Here is a 23188-nt window from a genome sequence, read left to right on the forward strand (position 1 = left end):
TAAGTCTATATACTTATGTAAGTTGTATAGGCGTCTTGCTACTTGTGACGGAAAACATTTTTTAAAATATTAAAAGGATAAGATAAAAAAATAAACATTTTAAAGTAACTGTAAGAGTTATTTTTTTATATTAATGGTATAAAGAATTGTTACTCTCACTAAAAATGTTTAGTGAAAGAAATATGATTGACTAGGTTTCAATAGTTTTTAAAATCTTTAAAACTTTGCAAAGCAGTTACTAAATTGTCTGATTCAACGTTCAGGTTATTTTTGTACCTCATTTTAATAGCTGTCATAAGCTGAAAAAGATAATTTACAAAGATATGTAGATCCTAATGGAAGAAGTACATCTTTGGCTGCTCTTACTAATGCAAGAATCCATTTTTATCTCTTCCATCCACCAACCATGAAAGGTTTTTATTGAAATTCAACTACTAACTTTCTATCTGCCCTGATGTCAGCCGGAACATGTTGCATTTTTATATTTTTAACAAATGGGTTCAGAACTCTTTGGAATGTGTTGCTTGGAGGAGTTTTCAATAACTTGGGAAAATTCTGCCTTCAAATTTTATTGCACATGGGTAAGTTTTTTTTTTTTTTTTAGGGCACTGATCTTGTCTTTATTTAAAATTTTGTTCATAGATTTTATTTTATTTTATTTTATTTATTTATTTGACAGACAGAGGTCACAAGTAGACAGAGAGGCAGGCAGAGAGAGAGGAAGGGAAGCAGGCTCCCTGCTGAGCAGAGAGTCCGATGCGGGACTCGATCCCAGGACCCTGAGACCATGACCTGAGCCGAAGGCAGCGGCTTAACCCACTGAGCCGAATTAATTTTGAATCTTTAAAATATGGTATTAAGATATTCTTTATTTTGATTACTGAGTTTGGCTGCCCCCTTAAATTTAGCACCCAAGGTTAATGCCTCACTTATCTTACCATTGTCTCAGCCTTAGGTAGCACACAAACATCATCTTTGCATCAAAATCCCATAATAGAGGGCACCTGGGTGGCTCAGTGGGTTAAGCTGCTGCCTTCGGCTCAGGTCATGATCTCAGGGTCCTGGGATCGAGTCCCGCATCGGGCTCTCTGCTCAGCAGGGAGCCTGCTTCCTCCTCTCTCTCTCTCTGCCTGCCTCTTTGCCTACTTGTGATCTCTCTGCCAAATAAATAAACAAAATATTAAAAAAAATCCCATAATAGAAATATTTCCAAATCTCTGATTTCAAAGTTTTATCCCCACTACTTAATAAGTTGGTTCCTGTATAGCTCATGCAGGAAGTAGACTATCATCTCTTATCATCTCTTCGCTTGTTTGCATTATTATCTCCAACTCATGTTTTCTTTCCAGAAATCTTTTAGCTATTTTCATTTTAGTAAGTGGTCCATTTAATGAAATAATAATGTAACTGGTAAATCTACTTAACCCAGCACACATAAACTGGAATAAATCACAATATAGTAAAGGGAAAGAAAATGAAGAAATCCCTGTATTATTCCCCACATTTCATAACTCACACTTTTCACTCATGAATAGTGAGATCCCAGTGTCAATCTGTATGTTAAATATTGGCAAGACTTGTTTTTTTTTTCTATTTTTAGATAAAAATAAATATTTTTTAAGGTTCCAATATTTTTTCCCATATTCCACCTTCTCTGACTGTATTCTTTGAAAGCCAATGGCATGGCTGTACCAAAGCCTCATAGGTTTGCTCTGCAATAAATATTTGTGGAATAAGTATATGAATCAATGAATTGATTAATAAATAAATGAGCAAATATTGATATAAGGCCACTCTTCCTAGTAAATTAAGTTACTAATATTGCATGCATATGCATTTATTTTGTATATGGATTTTATGTCTTCAGCCCTAACTTCTCCTGTGGATGCCAAACTTATATCTACCTTTGTGATGACTTGAAACATTTCAAAATAATTTGATCTAAACAGATCATTTTTTATTTCCGAGCCAGTTCTCTCCCTCTCAATAAATTGCACCATCATCAATTCAGTTTATCCAGCTGAAAACTTGAGAATCTTTTTTTTTAAGATTTTATTTATTTATTTGATACACAGAGAGAGCACAAGATGGGGAGTAGCAGGCAGAAGGAGAGGGAGAAGCAGGCTCCCCACAGAGCAGGGGGAGCCCAATGTGGGGCTTGATCCCAGGACCCCAGGATCATGACCTGAGCAAAAGGCAGTCATTTAACCAACTGAGCCACCCAGGTGCCCAAAACTTGAGAATCTTTACCTCACATTCAATCCATTACTAAGTTCCGTCCCTTTATCTTCTGAAACATATCCCAATCCAACCAGTTCTCTTTATGTCCACTACTTTCCATTCCTACCTCAATCATCATCTTTTCTTGCCCAGACTACTGCTATTGTCTCCTAACAGGGCTCCTAGCTACTACTCTTACCCTCCCAAATTTCATACTCTGCAAAGCATCCAGAGTGAGCCTTTTAAAATATATAAGATTATATATAGTTCTTAGTTAAAATCTTATCTTAGTTAAAACCTTGCAAAGATTTTCTGTCCTACTCAGCATAACATCCATATTCCTTGCCATGGCCTACAAAGTCCAGTGCAAGCTACCCCCTGGCCACTTTGCTCATCTAATCTACCCCTCTTCCTCTGATACCAATGACCCAGTCACTCTGCCCTTATTGAAGCTTTTCAAATACATTGTTTATTCTGTGCTACAAAGCCTTTGCACTAGTTACCCTTTTGCCTAAATGTTCTTCGCCCAAATCTCTGCTCTTATCTAGTTCTATCTTGTCATTTGGGCCTTTCAAATGTTTCCTCCTCCAAGAGGCCTTTCACAATCATTCAGTCTAGGCTGCTTGTCCTTAATATACCCTCTGTGCCTGGAATAGTGTCTAGTACATAGTAGGTGCTTAAGAAGTTTTTGTTGAATTAGTGACCTTTTTTAGGTGAGATTCACATTTTTTAAAAATTATTATTTATTTATTTATTTTCAGAAAAACAGTATTCATTATTTTTTCACCACACCCAGTGCTCCATGCAAGCCGTGCCCTCTATAATACCCACCACCTGGTACCCCAACCTCCCACCCCCCGCCACTTCAAACCCCTCAGATTGTTTTTCAGAGTCCATAGTCTCTCATGGTTCACCTCCCCTTCCAATTTACCCAAATTCCCTACTCCTCTCTAACACCCCTTGTCCTCCATGCTATTTGTTATGCTCCACAAATAAGAGAAACCATATGATAATTGACTCTCTCTGCTTGACTTATTTCACTCAGCATAATCTCTTCCAGTCCCGTCCATATTGCTACAAAAGTTGGGTATTCATCCTTTCTGATGGAGGCATAATACTCCATAGTGTATATGGACCACATCTTCCTTATCCATTCATCCGTTGAAGGGCATCTTGGTTCTTTCCATAGTTTGGCGACTGTGGCCATTGCTGCTATAAACATTGGGGTACAGATGGCCCTTCTTTTCACGACATCTGCGTCTTTGGGGTAAATACCCAGGAGTGCAATTGCAGGGTCATAGGGAAGCTCTATTTTTAATTTCTTGAGGAATCTCCACACTGTTCTCCAAAGAGGCTGCACCAACTTGCATTCCCACCAACAGTGTAAGAGGGTTCCCCTTTCTCCACATCCTCTCCAACACATGTTGTTTCCTGTTGTGTTAATTTTGGCCATTCTAACTGGTGTAAGGTGATATCTCAATGTGGTTTTAATTTGAATCTCCCTGAGGGCTAATGATGATGAACATTTTTTTATGTGTCTGATAGCCATTTGTATTTCTTGATTGGAGAAGTGTCTGTTCATATCTTCTGCCCATTTTTTGATGTGTTTGTCTGTTTCGTGTGGGTTGAGTTTGAGGAGTTCATTATAGATCCTGGATATCAACCTTTTGTCTGTACTGTCATTTGCAAATATCTTCTCTCATTCCGTGGGTTGCCTCTTTGTTTTTTTGACTGTTTCCTTTGCTGTGCAGAAGCTTTTGATTTTGATGAAGTCCCAGAAGTTTATTTTCGCTTTTGTTTCCTTTGCCTTTGGAGACGTATCTTGAAAGAAGTTGCTGTGGCTGATATCAAAGAGATTTCTGCCTATGTTCTCACATTTTTAAAAATGCCCGGACTGGTGTAGGTCAGAAGCTTGTTGCTTTTCCTTATACATTTTGTGGATTATTTTTCTAATCCCTCCACTTTAAAATATTCATAATATAACCCCAGTCAAAACATGAAACAAACATCAGGAAAACTCAGGCGGGGGGAACTTCTACAGGATACCTGGCTGGTATCTTTCAACATAAGCTCAAGAAGAACAATGAAGGATTGAGAAACTGTTACAGACCAGAGGAGACAGGGGAGAAATGACAACTAAATTCAGTGTTGTACCCTGGACAGGATTCTGGAACAGAAAGAAAACACTAATGAAAATGTTTGGGAAAATCCAGTAAAGTCAGTCGTTTGGTTACCAATAATGTTCCAATGTCAGTTTCTCAGCTTTGATAAATATGCGATGATAATGCACACTGGCAGTGTAATGGGGAAACAGGGAGGGGTACATGTAGACTCTCAGGGGTTTTTTTAGAAACTTTTCTGCAAATCTAAAATTTCTCCAAAATAAAAAGTGTATTTCAAAATGTCCAAGGAATGCCTGTGTGGCTCAATCAATTGAACATCCTACTCTTGATTTCAGCTCAGGTCATGATCTCAGGGTCCTGAGATTGAGCCCCACATCAGGCTCCATGCTCAGTGAGAGTTTGCTTGTCTCTCTCCATCCCACTGTTTTTCTCATGCTTTCTCTCTTGCTCAAATAAATAAATAAATAAATATTTTAGAAATGTCTTTCGAAATCTTAAGACATTTCTTTCTTTTTTACGTTTCAAAAAAATTACATTCACAAACATTTCTATATTTTAGACAATTTTTAAAGCCATATAGTCAAAGTCATATTGTATAATTTAAGAGCTAGTGATGATGTTCACCACTATAACTGTAACTATCAGTAATACTGTTAAATGTATTCCATAAATGTGAATAGATATTTTTACCATGACTGTGTTTTAATAGGGTTAAAAAGATCTTTAGTCAGTGTGATATGGACTTGGACCCCTGTTTTAAGATCTAAGCTCAGACACTTTTTCCGTATAAGACCTCTCTAAATCTCTTTTTCTCAATTAGAAAATGGGGGCAATAAAGAGGACCTTTAGCATTTACCAACTTAATATTTGCAGTTTTGACCAGAAAAGTCCACGATATGTACAACCTTCCATAATTGTACTAGAGAGGAAGTTTAAATTTTACACATTATCCAGAGTATAGGAAACTAGAAAGCTGAGTGGTTGAAAGAATAAGTGGAGAATTGTTTACCTGATATTGAATCCTACTTCTGTTATTATTAACTGTGTGGTCTTCCTTGAATAGCTTTCTTAAATTCACTAAGCTTCAACATTCTTTATTTTTTTCTTTTTTTTAAGATTTCATTTATTTATTTGACAGAGAGAGATCACAAGTAGGCAGAGAGGCAGGCAGAGAGAGAGGAAGGGAAGCAGGCCCCCTGCTGAGCAGAGAGCCCGATGCGGGACTTGATCCCAGGACCCTGAGATCATGACCTAAGCCGAAGGCAGAGGCTTAACCCATTGAGCCACTCAGGTACCCTAAGCTTCAATTTTCTTATCTGTAAAATGAGGATAACAATAGCCCAGCTTTGTGAGGTATTTTAAATAGCAAAGAAAATAATGATAATCCTAAAACTACAGCAACTAAGGTATGTTCATATATATATGTATATATTCAGTCTTGCTCTAGCTTTACACATATTATTTCATTCAATTCTTTCAACTTTTTATGTATAACTATGACTATTATCCCCACTTTACAGGTGAAGAACTTGATATAGAGCTATTGAAGCATGCAGCACACTGTCCAGCACTGACAAAATAATCAATATATACTGTCTATCATTATCCCAGCACTTGACTTAGGTCCATGAGGGATCATGAAGCCCTGACAATGCCTGGCATATAGTAGGTGCTTTTAAATATTTGTGGAATAAATGAATAAATAAACCATCTAGCTACAGGATAAATCTTGTTAATCGCCCAGCAACTGTACTTTGGCATAGTTTCTTTATTGCCTACTCTTCTCCACTTATTTCCATGAAAATATCAAAAATGTTCTTTTTTTTTTAAAGGACTCTGAAACAAAATTTAACTATTAGCAATGAGATTGAAGAAATGAAGAATGTGATGGATCTTTGCCATGAGATAGTCCATTTGATTGAGTCAGAGAGTGGAATGTAAATTAGTCAAAGGCTTATATTTGTGATGGAAATGACCTCATCAACAAAGAAGCAAAACAAAAACAATTTGGGAAACTATATTCAGTGAGTGCTTCTACCACTGGGATAAAATAAAAATTGGCATCACCTAAGTAGAAAAGCTAGTAAACACTAAAAAGATGACTAAATCTTGATATAAAGATAAGAATAGGAAGCACCACGCTCAAGAAAATGTAACCTAGGAGAAACCTAGGAATATATACATGTATTTCAATGAAGCATTTCAAGAGGGCTTTAGTGGAGCTGTCAACCCACTTTGGCCTCAAAGAAAGATTGGTTCAGGGACCTGACATAGCATTTTGTATTGACATAAACTAAAAATAAATAAAGAAATAAAGAAATAAAACAAATCATTGCCATGGAAGTGCGTTTCACCTCTTTCTGAGCTGAAGAAGTTCATGAGATAAAGGATTTATGGGTCAGTATGTTCAACAGCATAAAAAGAAGCTTACACCAAAAAAAAACCTGCCTTGCAAATATATCAAAGGAAGACACACAAATACCAGAGTTTAACGCAACCAAAGACAAACTGACCATGAATCATCCTAGCTTTCTCTGGGTTTCTGCAAACCCTTCAATATCAAGGTCCAAAATAAGGAGAAATCCAATAAAACAAAGTCAGAGTCATGGTGTTAATCTTTTGAAATGATTTCATAAGATCTTTGTAATAGAGTAGTACTTATAAAGCTGTGTCTGAAGACATCTCAATATTCCTTCAGAATATCACTTGTTCTTGTAACAATTACTTTACAAAATTATGATTAGAAATAATATATATAGAGGTGAATATTTTACAATAATATTGTCATGGAACAAAAATAAAACCCAGAGTGTAAAAGGAAATATGGTAATTAAATTTTTTCATTTTGTGTGTAGCTAAATATTGATATAAATAAAGTCAAAAGACAAAATATCAGCTAGAAGAATATTTGCAACAAATATAACAAATGGCTAATTTCCTTAGTATAAAAGAGCTCTCATAAACCAATAAGGAAAAAATGAACAACTTCTGCATAAAGGAGAAAAATTGGTACCTCATACAAAAATGAAATACAAATTGCCAATAAACATTTAAAAAGATCCTCTACTTTACTCATTATTAAAGAACTGCAAATGAAAAAAAAAAAAACCCAAAATGTCATTTTCACTCTCATATCAACAAGATTCATGGGGAAATAAGAACTCATTTAAATGTTGTAGAATATGAATTAGTGTAAACTTCTCTGAAGGCAATATGGTAATATGAACATCAAAATTATATACAAAATGTACACATCTTTCAACCTAGCAGTTCTATTTCTAAGATTATCCTATCGTACAAATGAACAAAGATACTGCAGACCTCACACCACCACAATAAAATGCACATCTCAATAAAGTAAGTAAAATGAATTTTTTGGTTTCCTAGTGCATTTAAAAGTTTTGTTTATACTATACTGAAGTCTATTAAGTGTACAATAGCATTATGTCAAAAAAACTGATGTGCATGCTTAATTAAAAAATACTTCATTGCTAAAAAATGCTAACCATCATCTGAGCTTTCAGTGAGGCATAATCTTTTTGCTGCTGGAGGGTCTTGCCTCAATGTGGATGGCCAATCAGCATGGTGGTTACGGAAGGTTGGGATGGTTGCGGCAATTTGTTAAAATAAGGTTAACAGTGACGTTTTCCATACTGATTGACTCTTCCTTTCATAACTGATTTCTCTGTAGCATGTGATGTTGTTTGATACCATTTTACCCACAGTGAAGTTTTCAAAATTAGGGTTAATCCTTTCAAGACCTGCCTCTGCTTTATCAACTAAGTTTATGTAACATTCTAGATCCTCTGTTGCCATTTCAACAATTTTCACAGCCTCTGTGCCAGGAATAGATTGCACCTCAAGAAAACCCCCTTTTTTTTCCCTTCAATGGAAGCAACTTCTTATCCATTAACGTTTTATCATGAGATTGTAGCAATTCAGTCAAGGCTCCACTTCTAATTCTTCTTCTCTTCCTTTTCCACCAATCTGCAGTTATCTCCTCCACTGAAGTCCTGAACCCCTCAAAGTCATCCAGGACGGCAGAATCAGGTTCTCCCAAACTCCTGTTAATGTTGATATTTGACTTCTTCCCATGAAACACAAATGTTTAATGGCATCTAGAATGGTGAACTTTTTCCAAAAGTTTTCAGTTCTTTTCCCAGATCCAGTAGAGGAATCACTGTATAGCCTTATGAAATGTATTTATTAAACAACAGGGCTTGAACGATGAAATTACTCCTTGATCCAAGGGCTGCAAGAATGGATGTTGTGTTAGCAGGTGTGAAAACAATATTAATCTCACTGTACATCTCCATCAGAGCTCTTGGGTGACCAGGCACATTGTCAATGAGCAGTAATGATTTGAAAGTAATCTTTTTCTCTTAACAGTAGCTCTCAAGAGTGGGCTTAAAATATTCAGAAGACCATGTGGTAGACAGATGTTCTGTCACCCAGGCTTCGTTGTTCCATTTGCCGATCACAGGCAGAGTAGATTGAGCACAATTCCTGAGGGCCCCAGGATTTTCTGAATGGCCAGTGAGCATTGACTTCAATTCAAAGCCATCAGCTGCCTATCCCCTAACAAGAGAGTCAGTCTGCCCTTTGAAGCTTTGAGGCCAGGCATTGACTTCTCTTAGCTATCCTCTCCTCGAGGACATCTTCTTCCAACAGAAGGCTGTTTCATCTGCACTGAAAATCCTGTATAGTGTAGCCACGTTCATGACTAATCCAAGCTAGATTTTCCGGATAACTTGATGCAGCTTCTGTATCAGCACTTGCTACTTCACCTTGCACGTTAATATGACAGAGAGAGCCTCTTTCCTTAAACCTCATGAACCAACATCTGCTACCTTCAAACTTATCTTCTACAGCTTCCTCACCTCTCTCAGCCTTCATAGAATTAAAGAGAGCTCAGGCTTTGCTCTGGATTAGGCTTTGGCTTACAGGAATGGTGTGGTTGGTTTGATCTTCTACCCAGATCTCAAAAACCTTCTCCATATCAGCAATAAGGCTCTTTTGCTTTCTTATCACTCATGTGTACACTGGAGTAGCACTTTGAATTTCCTTCAAGGATGTTTCCTTTGTATTCACAACTTGAGCAACTGTTGCAAGAGGCCTAATTTTGGGCTTATCTTGACTTTCAACATGCCTTGCTCACTAAGCTTAATTATTTCTGGCTTTTGATTTAAAGTGAGAGGCATGTGACACTTCCTTTCACTTGAACACTTAGAATCCATTGCATAGTTATTAATTGACCTAATATCAATATTGTTGTGTCTCGGGGAATAGGGAGGCCAAGGGAATAGCTAGTTGGTGGAGCCATCAGAATACACAACATTGGGGCACCTGGGTGGCTCAGTGGGTTAAAGCCTCTGCCTTCAGCTCAGGTCATGATCTCAGAGTCCCGGGCTCTCTGCTCAGCGGGGAGCCTGCTTCCTCCTCTCTCCCTCTGCCTGCCTCTCTGCCTACTTGTGATCTCTGTCTGTCAAATAAATAAATAAAATCTTAAAAAAAAGAAAAGGATACACAACATTTATCAATTAAATTCATTGTCTTATATGGGCATGGTTCATCGTGCCCCCACCTCCAATTACAGTAGCAGAATCAAAGATCACTGATCACACATGGTCAAAATTAATAAAATAATGAAATAATTTGAAATATTTCAAGAATTGCCAAGATCTGATGCAAAAACATAAAGTGAGAAAACGCTGCTGAAAAAAATTGTGCCAATAGATTTCCTAGATATAGGGCTGTCATAGCCCTTCAGCTGGTAAGAACTTCAGATCTGTGAAGTGCGATAAAGCAAAGGGCAATAAAAAGAGGCGTGCCTGTACACAAATTCGTGTTTATTACAGTTATTGCAAACAACAACAAAAACTAAAAACAATACGAAAATTTGTCAATAGGATTATGTATATTATGGTACACTTATGCCATATAACACTATGCAGAGACACTAGCAGAGAAGCTATTGAAATCTGAACAAAGTGCAGAGTTTAGTTAGTACTAATGTACCAGTATTAATTCTTATGGATGACAAATGTACCTTTGTCATGTAATGTATCCATATTTCATGTCTCATATTACTTGTAAGTTCATATTACAATTTGATCTAAGTCCAAAATTATCCCAGCATGAAAAGTTTATTTTTTTTAAAAATGGTATAGGAAGAAAATCAATATATAATAAATAGAAAAAAGCAAGTTGCAGGATAGTATGGATAGCAGTTTGTGTACTAAAAGATGAGGGTTATATATGTATAAGCTATTGTAGGCATAGAAATCTCTAGGAGCACATGACCTTATTCTACCAAAAAGAAAGTTTACAGCAGTTAGCTCTGAGTCCTTGGAACAGAAATTGTCAACTTCAATATCGGTGTAGGCTGGGATCTTTTCATTTTCACTTTCACATTAAATCATGTTGTGTTCTTTTCATTCTTTTGCCACGGGGCATGTGTGTCTTCTATGATTTAAAAACAACCAATTAAAAAAAATAAGGTACAGAAAATGACTAACGTGGTCACTGATAAATTGTGGATGTTCAGTATTTGAAACCTTTTTTTTTTATTATTATCAGCTTGGTTCATAAGTTCTTTATCATATCTCTAATAACAATCATAAAATTTTATTGGATATTTCCTATGGTCCAGGCCCTGTGTTAAATATTTTACACATAAAATTTCATTGCTCCCCCCACCAAAGCACTCTGAGTTGGGAACATTTATTATCCCCTTTTTATAGAATGGAGACATCAAGTAACTTGCCAAGGTCATGAGGCTAATAAATGGTGTAGCCAGGACTGGAGCCCAAGCAGTCTGATTCCATAGTCTTTGATCATATGGAAAGCCTTGTTTGCTTCTATATATACTATAGAAAATATTTTAACATATATAACATATTTCATACAAAATACATCTTACTTTCGTAAGTTATATTTTAACTTCCTTAATGATCAAATGATGAGTATAATTCAGTTTCAGTGGAGGAAAGCAGTGATTAATAACTTTTAACTTTAAACTGAGTTGGGTGATTCAAAGTCTCTGGACATTTCCTTTAAACTTCAGCACATGAGCTTTGAGGTTTGATCTTTTGCATCTTTAATGTTCAGCTAGTCTTCAATTATTTGATGGTTTTCACTAAATTATCCCATTTTTTGATCATTTTAAAAAGATTTAGTTATTTAATCCTTTGGGTGCCTGGCTGCCTCAGTTGATGAAGCATGCAAATCTTGATATTGGTGTTGTGAGTTCAAGCCCCACATTGGGTAGAGAGCTTACTTAAAAAAAAAAGGCTTCAGTTATTTAATCCTTATAGTTGCTCTCTTCTGGAAAATTATGAATTTCCACATAACCAGTGAATCTTTTCTTTTTTAAAGATTTATTTATTCTGTATTATTTTTAATTTTTTTTTACTTTTAAAAGATTTTATTTATTTATTTGACAGACAGAGATCACAAGTAGGCAGAGAGGCAGGCAGAGAGAGAGGAGAAAGCAGGCTCCCTGCTGAGCAGAAAGCCTGATGCGGGTTTTGATCCCAGGACCCTGGGATCATGACCTGAGCCGAAGGCAGAGGCTTTAACCCACTGAGCCACCCAGGCATCCCAGATTTACACAGAGAGTGTGTTTTATTTATTTATATATTTATTTAACACAGAGAGTGTGTTTTAGTTATTTATTTATTTATTTTAGAGAGCTCATGTATGAAGTGGGTGGGTAGGTGGCTAGTGCAGAGGGAGAAGGAGAAAATCTCAAGCAGACTCCATGCTGAGCCAGACTTGGGGCTTGACCCTGAGATCATGACCTGAGCCAAAATGAAGAGTTGGGTGTTTTACCGACTGAGGCACCCATGCGCCCCAACTTTTTCTTTAAAAAGATAAATAGCACTTGTTACTCCTTTTCTCCTCTTCCTCTTCTTCCCTCTTTGTATAGAGTAGGTAAAGGGTTTTTTGTTGGTGTTGATGTTGTTGTTTTTTTTGTTTTGTTTTGTTTTGCATAACAGCATCTAAATTTGCCTATCAAGACCTTTCAAAAGACTAATACATGTGTGTAAAGTAATATTTTCTCATTGGTTTACATGAGACCTCTAGTAGAAAAGCCAATGCAATTAACACTGGATACTTGTTGATAGAATTTTTCTACATACATAGATAATTAGGCCTTTTTTAAAGATTTTATTTATTTATTTGACAGACAGAGACCACAAGTAGGCAGAGAGGCAGGCAGGGAGAGAGAGGAGGAATCAGGCTCCCTGCTGAGCAGAGAGCCCATTGCGGGGCTTGATCCCAGGAACCTGGGATCATGACCTGAGCCGAAGGCAGAGGCTTTAACCCACTGAGCCACCCAGGCACCCTGGCCTTTTTTTAATTTAAAAATTTTTCAGGATCTTTAACTGTGATCTCATTTTGTCAACAATCAAATCTATTGGATTCCTGCTGTGTATTATGGCACTGTAGTTTATAAGGAATCATAAATTTTTAGGTGGATTCAATGTCTCATTTGATTTAACTACAAAAACTTCAGAATTTATTATGTGTGTGAGCACTATAATCATGTAAGGCTCTTTGGAAGATAAAACATAATAAGTAAAACTTAGAAAGTAGATCATAAAATAGATAAGAAAATGTGATGAAAAGAGCAGAAATAAATAAGGGTCATTTATCATAATAAATTAATCGCCACTAAATATCCCTAAGGTATTTGACACTGTGAGAGATGCTTAAAAGAGCATAAAGTCAGTGTGGTTGCTGATTTCCTGCATAACTGAATAAAGGAGATTAAAAATGATGGAGCATGTCAGAACCTTATGTCTGAAAATGTACTCTGAAATTCAATTCAACAGGTATTTACTGAGAGTCTTTCGACAAGGCGTGTTGCCAGGAACTGTGCCAGATGAACAAGAATGCTCTCTACTCTTGGGAGTTAACAATATAGTTAAAACAGCATTATCCAATGTGTGAATTAGAAGGTGCCTCTAGGCTCACAACCTGGTGAACAGTGTGAGCTAAACTTCAGGGCATCTGGGGGGCTCTTGTAAAATGTTTCATGGTAGTTTGGAAAATTCCAACACTATTTAAATCTAAAGGTTTTAAGTGGAAATTTTACCTTAACACTATTTCTTGCATATAATCCCAGTTCCCAAAAGTAACCACAACAAGCAGTTTGGAGTGCAAGCTTCTGAATCCTCAAAGAAAGTTGTTTATCTATCTGTTAATCTCTGGGGGAGTGGTCTCCAAATTGTTCTTACCTTGTGCTTATTCAAGAAAACACTAATACATATCAATTAATTCATTTATTCATTCAACACATGCCCTACTATTATTGGCCTGATATCCCAAAATATAATAAACAAGGAAAAGTTCATCATTAAGGATAATGAATGCAAATCCATATTTCAAATAACCTTCTTGATAGTTTCATGAAAATTTGTTTGACTGTCACACTGGTTGAAACTTTAACTTCCCGAGATGTATGACTGAGGTATTGTACCAAGAGGAGGAGAAATGATCTCTCTGCCCTTTCTCACTGGGTTTTTGTGAAGGTTAAATGAATTAATAGAGACAAAGCACTTAAGACAGTGACTGGTGTATGGTAAATGGCATGTAAGTATTCCATATATCATTGGCGTTAAGTTCTAACTGTCTTTTTTTTGGGTAAAAATCTTTTAGAGCCACCTTTCTATTTTGCGATGGCAAGTTAGTTAAAACCAGATAACGGACTCTGTAAATCTACTTCACCAAACCTTCAGTGACCCTGTCTTTACTGTGGAAACTCCCCTGACCTCTTTCCCTTAAAGTGGCCTGGGTACAGTAAGCTGAGGGGTCATCAGACATGCATGCCTGGTGTGGGTGCTAAAGTAAGTCACATATAAAAAGTAAGAAGAAGGAACTACTTCACCCTACTTGAGTCTTCAGAGGAATGTGCTCCTGAAGGAAGGAGATGCTGCCTGGTATGGTAAATACTGAAGAACAAACTTTCTCTGACTAGTGTTAGAAAAAAAAAAAGAAAGAAACAAAAAAAACACCTCTTTTGGGGCACCTGGGTGGCTCAGTGTGTTAAGCCGCTGCCTTCGGCTCAGGTCATGATCTCGGGGTCCTGGGATCGAGTCCCGCATCGGGCTCTCTGCTCAGCAGGGAGCCTGCTTCCCTTCCTCTCTCTCTGCCTGCCTCTCTGCCTACTTGTGATCTCTCTCTGTCAAGTAAATAAATAAATAAATCTTAAAAAAAAAAAACACCTCTTTTAACTGCTTATTAAGGACACCAGAGTTTGAATGGAGTGACTGCCAACACTAGAATGTAAATTCCATGAGGATGTTTGTCTGCTTATGTTCATTGCCCTTTGCCTGATGCCTACAGTAATACTTGGCACAAAGTGCTTCTCATTTGTCAAATGAATTAATGAATAGAGAAACCATGAGTGCCTAGATGGCTCATTTGGTTAAGTGGCCGCCTTCAGCTCAGGTCGTGATTCCAGGGTTCTGGAATTGAGCCCCGCATTGGGCTTCCTGCTCAGCGGGGACCCTGCTTCTACCTCTCCAACGCTTGAGTTCTCTAGAGTTATCTCTCTCTCTCTTTCTCAAATAATAAATAAATAAAATCTTTAAAAAATTATTAGAGAAACCATGTCTGTGAACTATGAGGTAGGAGACTTTGTAGTCTCCGTTTGAATCATAGAACACATATTATGGGGAACCCATATGCAATCTAGTTTAGAGTCAAGTAATCCACTCAAGGCAATCCAGGAAGTCAGGTCAAGTGTGGGAGGTAGAGCTCCTATTTCCTAAGTCCTCATTCACCCAGTGGCACCTTGTCAGAAGTATCAGACGGCCACAACTCACCTCTCACTCATCAGACCTTCTCAAGTGCAAGGAATGAATCTGATTCCAGAAGGGTGAAGGAAATGGAGATGCTAGAGATCTTTCTCTCCAACTACTATATCTGTGTCTGGCTTCCCTGGGAACCCATAGCTTTAGTTGTTATAGATCTTTCTTCTTTAAGGAATGAGGAAGAAACAAATAGCAATAAAATGCAGATATAATTTAAAATATGTAATATACCCTGCGGGTGTGGGCGGCTGTGGCTGCGGGCCCCGGTGCGTTGGGTCCTGTGTCCCCGAAGGTCGGTGCGAGGGGGAAAGGGGAGCCCAGCGGCCGGCGGGAGCTCGGCGGGGGCGGGGCCTGAAGTGCAGGCGCGACCCGTGGAGCGAGACCCGGTGCGCGGGGCGACGGGGCTTTGGGGCCCGCGGGTCGGGCGCCAGCCGGGCGCCCTCGGGCTGTGCTGGCCGCGGTCGCTTGGCCGGAGAAGGCGAGCTGCTGGGGACCCGGCGGCGGCGAGGGCGGGGGTGGGTCTGCGGGCGTGCGCGTGCCCGTTCCCGCTCGGGCGTGGCGCGGGCGTCTCGGTGCGGAGCGCGGGGGCCCCGGTCCGCGGCGGGGTCCGCGAAGCTCGTCCCGGCAGCGGTCGTGTGCGCGGGCTCTCTTGAGGCCCCTCCGAGGCCGGGGGTCGGGCCCCCAGCACTGTGCGGTCTGCCCGGCGCTGTGCAGTCTGCCGGGCGCTGGGCTCGCGGCCCCGTGTGCACGACCCGGTTTGCCGGCGCCGCTGGCTGCAGGAGCGATGGCGCGGCCCCCGACGGCCGTCCTGTCTTCTCTGGAAGGGGCGCCTGTGACTTGAGCGGAGGCACAAGAGTCCCGGCGGGGAGAGGACCCCAGCTCTGCATGGCCAAGCGCGTGCGGAACAGGGTTGGGGGTGCCACCTCCCCCAGAGGGCCCCAGAGGCTGCGAGTTATGGGAAGGGTGGACCCGCCCTCGGGGGACCTGAGCCAGGCTGAGAGGGGCGGGCGACGGCGCGAGGGGTCACGCGCCCGAGGGGCCTGGTGGGAGGGGGAGGGGTAACCTGCTGAGGCTGAGGGCCACTCGCCCCAAACCCTGCCTGGCTCGGTTCTCCTCTCCCGGTTTCTGTTGCCTGAACTCCCTCCGCTTGCGCGGCTGGAGCTGCCTTCCGCGCTCCCCGCGGTGGCCCGGGTCTGCGGGGTGGGGGGACAGAGGGGTTCCAGGACACGAGTGGGCTGCGGGCTCACCGGATTGCGCGCGTCGGGGAACCCGACTTGGGATGCTGTGCGTTCTCTCTTTTGCCACAGTGAAGCCACGGCCCATGTCTGTTTCTGACCTCATTTTTGATAAATGCGGCACTTAGGACAGCCGCTTCTTGGGGGAGCTGCCTTAGACACGCCTGCCCCACTTTCCCTTATGTCTTCTCTGTCCTGCGGGGGCTCAAGGCGTTTACGGGGCAGGTGTGCCCACCGGATGCCAGTAACCTGTCTGAAGAGCAAAGACTCTACAGTGCGATGCCAGAAGCCTGTTTTCCATTTTCCGTTGTGTAAGCTGGGAAAATCGGACGCAGTTTTCTTCTCTAACGCATATTTTGGGACTGCAGATCAAACCCCGCATGCGCCCAGCTGTAACCAACAGACTCGTGTAGCCAAGTACAGGTGTTAAGACGGGTGTCTGCGGGCTCCCCACGGCCGGTCTTCCAGGGCCTCACTGGAGTCCGGAGCAGGCAGTCTTCCCGCCCCTCAGAGGTTCCGTGTGCGGTTGTCCGGTTCTGTCAATGGTCCTTGGTGTGTAATTCAAGACTCTCTCCCCGTGCACATACTGAGTTCGGGGCTTCAAGTGTATCACGTTAGCATTTGCTGGGTAACAGGCCAACCGCATTCAGTGACTTTAAACAACAGTCATTTTAGGTTTTGAGGTCCTGGGGCTCCGCACTTGGGGCTGGGTATACTCGGTCGGGTCCCGTCGGTGCCTGGTTCCCAAGAGAGGCCGTGATCTTCTGGTGCCAAGGCTGGGGTTGGTTGGAAAGAGGATTCCGTTTCCTTCCTGCTGGCTGTTGGCTGAGCCTCGTATCAGGCCAGTCCCGGCCTCTTCACGGATGTCCGCGGAAACGCGCTCCTCCACCTGTGTCCAGGGTGTGCGCTGCGTTCCTTTTGGCGAGAGCAGGTCATGTGGCAAAGCCCACATCCGTGTTGGAGGAAGTGAGCTGAGGGGAGCAGGTCATGGAGAACCATCACTGCAAGAGTGCCCTGCAGCACAGTGTCCCATGTCCCTTACGGGTGTCTCTTCCTGTAAAGTCACGGGCCAGCAGTGTTGTTGCAGGGTGTCTACTTCTGTGAAGACGAGCTATTTACACCGCGGGTGTCCTCACGGAGACACGACTGTGAAGCCCTAAGTCTGCATCTCTACTAATAGGAGCATAAACAGTCGTTGCTTTAATGAGCATCTTCAAGATCTTAAATTGATTCTTTCTCTTCACTGTTGGAGCTGCACGCTCGCTTCCTCTCCTCTTCTCTAGCCAGTGTGGAGAGCTTCAGACAGGAGAGTCCAGGTGTGGGAGCCGAGCCCCAGCGTCTGGTCCTGCAGCCAGGCCATTCGCCTCCTGTCCCAGGGAGCCCTCCAGAGCCCTCTGTGGTTTCCCAGAGCAGCGGAAAATGAACACCTCTCTGATGTCCAGAGTGCAGGTGACCTGACGGAGACCAGCCAGGACCATCAAAGCAGACATGTGGGGCAAGTTGGGTTCTCCAGCAACAAAAGGTCAACTACGAAGAGAACCGCCTTGGGAAAACCATTTAATTTGAGTGCAATCCACATTTCAGACCTGGTTATAAATAATGGAGAATGTTCAGGAATGAAGCCAGAGGAGTTTGATGTGTGTCAGAACATGTTTCTCCCTGGTGAGCCTGATGAGATGCATGGTGGAGAGAAGCCCGAGGACCGTAATGGGAGCGGCAAACCCTTCAGGTGTGAACACCGTAGTTTTCATCAGAAGGGTCAGATTTTGCAGCCACTTTTTGAATTTGGTGGGCAAGGGCATGACTTGAACAGGGAGACAACCACCTTTACACATAGCAGTGCTCCTGTGGGAGAGACTGCCTGTAACTACGATGACTGTTGGAGAGCCTGTGACAAATCTGCTGTCATTGTCCGAGAGAGAACTCATGTAGGGGAGGGTCACTGTAGGTGTAACAAATGGGGGAACACCTGTGTGAAACCAACCCAATCGAATCTTCACAGAGCTGATTTGGAGGAGCAACACTGTGATCGTGATCAAAGAGGGGACAATTTCAGCAAGAAATTACAACTTACTCGGCTTTCAAGAACTCAGATAGGAGAGAAAACTTTTGAATGTGACATATGTGGCAAAACTTTCCACAAAAAGTCTAATTTCCGTAAACATCAGAAAATGCACACAGGGGAGAAACCCTATCAATGTAGCGAGTGTGAGGAAACCTTTATCAGTAAAACAGTTCTTACAGTACATTGGAGAACTCATACAGGGGAGAAACCCTACGCATGTATCGAGTGTAAGAAAACTTTCTGCCGTAAGTCTCACCTAACTGTTCATCAGAGAACCCACATGGGAGAAAAACCATATGAGTGTTATGAATGTGGGAAATCTTTCTCTGTAAAAACCAAACTCACTGTGCATCTGAGAACACACACAGGGGAGAAGTCCTATGAATGCAATGAGTGTAGGAAATCCTTTTACCAGAAGTCAGCCCTCACTGTACATCAAAGGATTCACAATAGAGAGACACATCATGAATGCAATGATTGTGGTAAAACCTTCTGTAAGAAGTCCATTCTCACTGCACATCAGAGAACTCACACAGGGGAGAGACCTTATGAATGTCAAGAATGTGGGAAATCCTTTGGCCATCACCCAGCTCTTACCGTACATCAGAGAACTCATACAAGAGATAAACCTTATAAATGTAACGAATGTGGGAAATCTTTCTGTGTAAAGCCAAAGCTCACTGTGCATCTGAGACTTCACACCGGTGAGAAACCATATGAATGTAAGGAATGTGGGAAAACTTTCAACCAGATATCAAAACTCACTGTACACCAGAGAACTCACACAGGTGAGAAACCTTATAAATGTAACGAATGTTGGAAGACCTTTTGTGAGAAGTCAACTCTCAATAGGCATCAGAGAACTCACACAGGAGAGAAGCCCTATGGATGCAAAGAATGTAGGAAGACTTTCTACCAGAAGTCAGCCCTGACTGTGCATCAGAGAACTCACACAGGAGAGAAGCCCTATGGATGTAATGCATGTGGGAAAACCTTCTGTCAGAAGTCACACCTCAGCAAACATCAGAGAACTCACACTGGGGAGAAGCCATGTGTGGCAGAGACTGGTGATATGTACACCAAAACTCACTTTCTCTTTGTGTTGGGCACACAGTTCGCCTGCATTTCTCGGCTCCCGTTTACTGTGGGTGGAAGCACGTAATTGAGCTCTGGCCAAGAGATCATGAACACAAATTATGAACATTACTTCCATGCCTGGCCACAAAAACACTTACTTGCCTTTGCTGATTTTTCATTCCTTGTGCTCTGGAATGCATATTACCCACAGGTGTGTTTTTGGAGCCACATGGTGAAGATGGCAACCAGGACTTAAGGCAGAAAGGACTGACTGGGGAGGGCAAAGATCTTCCCAACGCTGCCTCACAAATCTTCACCTGCACTTACCTGAGGGAGAAGTAGTCACTGTTGAATCCTATGTGTGACCTATTTCCAACAATGTGAGTCCATTGTAGCTAGTTCAGTTTGCGAATTTGAGGTCGGCTTCTGTGAGATGTTACCAGTCCTTGTGTAAGAGAGTCACACAGCAAAGAACCTTTGTTGTCACTTTTCATCCCCAAGCAGTGGATGGAAAAATCAAAGAAATCATAGGAAAAAAGAAATTCAATAAATGCAGGAATGACTTTAAAAAAAAATTAAAAAAATAAAATATGTAATATAAACACATCTTCTATTTCCATTATTTCTCAAGCACACTAACCAGGCTGAGTAGCCCACTGTAGCCCAATGTTCAAGAGAAATGTGACCTGAACATCTGAGTTCCTCATTGTTCTTAAGGTCACATTCTGAATACACAGATATTCATAAATATAATATGAATATGTATTCATATAATACATGAATATTTATGAAAGGAATGTGTAATATATAAATTAATGTGTTTTATATGGCATAAAGGATAGATAGATGAAACAACGTTAAATTTTAGGTTTTAGGCATAAAATCAGACTTTGCCATAACACCGCTAGCCTTTGCATAAATATTATTATCTCAAAGTAAACTGCCACCCTTTCTAAACAGAGATACTCCTCAACCTTACTAAATTTTTGCCTTTTAAAACTTAAATTCATGTCTACTAGTTTGAAGTTTCAGGTGTTAGTTGTTTGTGAAGTCTACCTCCTAAACATATCTCAGGGCTGCCCAATTTTCCCTATCTCTACTGCCACAAGTTAGTCCAACCCATTATCACCTCTCAGTTAAGACTAATGAAATAACTTCTTAATTCTATTCCCTCCCTCCATCCAATACTTTTCCCACACAGCAATTAGAATTAACTCTTTAAAAAAGAGTTACAGTCTTCCAATTCTTTCCATAGCTCCCAAGATAAAGACCAGAGTCTTTGGTGTGATGAACAAGGCCCTTCGGGATCTGGCTTCTGCCTGTTCACCAGCTTCCTCTTGGGCATGCTTCCCCTGAATGTTTGCATTTCAGTCACATTTTTCAGTTCCCGAGAGTCATCATTGTTTCCCTTCCCCAGGGCCTTTGCACCTGTTGTTTAAACTTCCTACAATGTTCTCTAGTATGGTGCTTTCCTACACCTCACACACATCCTTTGCCCAGTTATTTTTTACCTACCCCTGAGAGTTCAGCTCAGTCAGTACCCCTTCTAGGAAGCCTTTACCCCTCTTTGGGTAAGTCAGGTGCCTTGTCATATCTTCTCTTAGCAATTCATTTTCCTCCTTTTTAGCACTTACCATAATTGTAATTTAAGGAATTATGGTATTATTTCTTCAATGTTTTTCTAGCCCAACAGAATGTAAGTTCTGTTAGAGCTGGCTTATTCGTCACTGTCATAGCACTGGCAGGAATAAATAGCTCTTGAATGAATAAAGAAAATAAGAATAATTTCTTAAACCAAAGATGTTTGTTACTAAAGTGAAATGCCAATCATGAAAGTGGAGTTCACATTTTTTAAGTAAATGTAAATATATACTAAGATACAGTATGAGACACCACCCTAAACGAAAACACCCCCACACAGACTCACACTCCTGTTCAATATCTCTCTCAAAAAAAAAAAAGACAAAAGGAAAACATATGCAGCTTCAATGAGAGAAATCTTGCTAGAACAGGAAGGAAGCAGGAGGTCTCAGATCAGGTGACTGGTTGTTGATGACCAAGCCCTCAGTTAGTTAGTCACCAACTAAGGGAGTCACAGGCTTCTCCTAGCCAGGGGCACTGGGGCTCACCTCCTCTGGAGGACTTTTCGTGCTGCTTCTAGTGAATTTGGCTGATGCCAGAGAGGCAAAGAGGCAGGTAAAGTGTCCTGGGATGCAGGGGCTAAAGATCTGTAGACAGGAGCCCGAGGTTCTTTCTAAATTAGGTACATGGGTGAGGAAGGACTGATTTCAGCAGCTGAACCTGAACCAGAGGCCCAGGATTTGGCTTCAGAACAGCACTGTTCTGTGGAGGAGGTCACCATGGATTTCAGGCAAATGCAACACATTTTATCTTTGGTGGTTGTCAGTGTCCAGGGGCAGAGCGCAGGAAACACCCCTCCCTCAACTCCTGGGAGTTCATCAAGAAGCTCAATGGATTAGTGAGGTAGAAACTTTAGCCCGAAGCTCCTCTGATGCTCTTGATTTTCTAGTGCTTATAGCCATTACGCTCAGGCTGGAGGCTCTGGAAGACCTAATCTAATTCCACTGAGGATATTTCAATAATTTATAGCTATGTTATAAGCTATTACTATATACTGGTTATCTATAGGATATTAGGACTTAAACAATCGAAAAGCATATTGGTAATTATTTATTAGAAACACACATCAAAAAATACCAACTGCCTATCTTTTCTATGGTATTTGGTGTCATTTTTAAAAAAAAAACTTGGGATAGAAGAGGAGTCATCTGGTTGGGTAGATTTGCAACTGAACTTTTTAACAGTGCACACTCATCCTGATTGTGCTAACTAACATCTGCACAACTACTCAAAATAAAAAATTGGGAAGATTCTTGACCAAAGACAAGTAAGTAGGTATTCATAGGAATGTGAGAGTTCATTGTTCATAAGTTAAAAGTTAAAGATATCCACAACAGCTGGTTTACCACAAAGTATCCCATCCTCCCCTGTATGTACTACCTTATGCATTTCAGTGAGGGGTAGGGTGGAGTGCAGTGGAGCTGGTGGGAGCCAGAGAGCCCTCTCTAGAGGTCCAGTGCAGGAAGATGAACAAAGAGGAAGGAAAGAAGACTAGATCTCAGAGAAGCCACAAGTTTGGCAACTTGCAAAATAACTAGGAAGAATCTAAAGGGGGCTCAATTTTGGAGAGTAGGGGTGGGAGCACGGTAAGGGCTAGATCAAAGAATATGTTGCTCTAGATTATGCAGGTTTTTGTTCTGTTTTATTTTTCATTTTTTGCTTTACTGATGTGACCTGAAAAAAGCAAGCTAGATAAACTTACATTCCCCAAGGAGTATGGGTAAGCACACAAGTGCTCTGTATATGTTTACTGACTTGGAATGAATCAATCACAAAAAGTTGCTGTCTAGAATGTTTAAGTGTATATTCAAAACACTAGCTCCTATTAATTGAACTACATGTTGCACATTATGCTACTTGCTTCATATTTAATCCTCATAACTAACCTTGGGTGAATGTTTTTGAGTTCCAGTTTTACAGAGAAGAATACTGAGGTTCAGAGAGGTTAAGTCATTTGTCTAAGTCACAGTCAGTAAAAGCCAAGGGTCAAATCAAGAACTGACT

At 40.8% G+C, this 23188-nt stretch overlaps 1 protein-coding gene across 1 annotated transcript; it reads left to right on the forward strand.

The window, feature by feature from the left end:
* The first annotated feature begins 18562 nt into the window (after positions 1-18562).
* Positions 18563-19894, forward strand: LOC122898884 (zinc finger protein 33B-like). Its single transcript, XM_044236551.1, has one exon. The coding sequence runs from the start codon at positions 18573-18575 to the stop codon at positions 19626-19628; it is 1056 nt and encodes a 351-aa protein (XP_044092486.1). The 5' UTR covers positions 18563-18572; the 3' UTR covers positions 19629-19894.
* Positions 19895-23188: the final 3294 nt, after the last annotated feature.

Source organism: Neovison vison, chromosome 2 (assembly GCF_020171115.1).
Source record: "Neovison vison isolate M4711 chromosome 2, ASM_NN_V1, whole genome shotgun sequence".
Classification (NCBI taxonomy): domain Eukaryota; kingdom Metazoa; phylum Chordata; class Mammalia; order Carnivora; family Mustelidae; genus Neogale; species Neogale vison.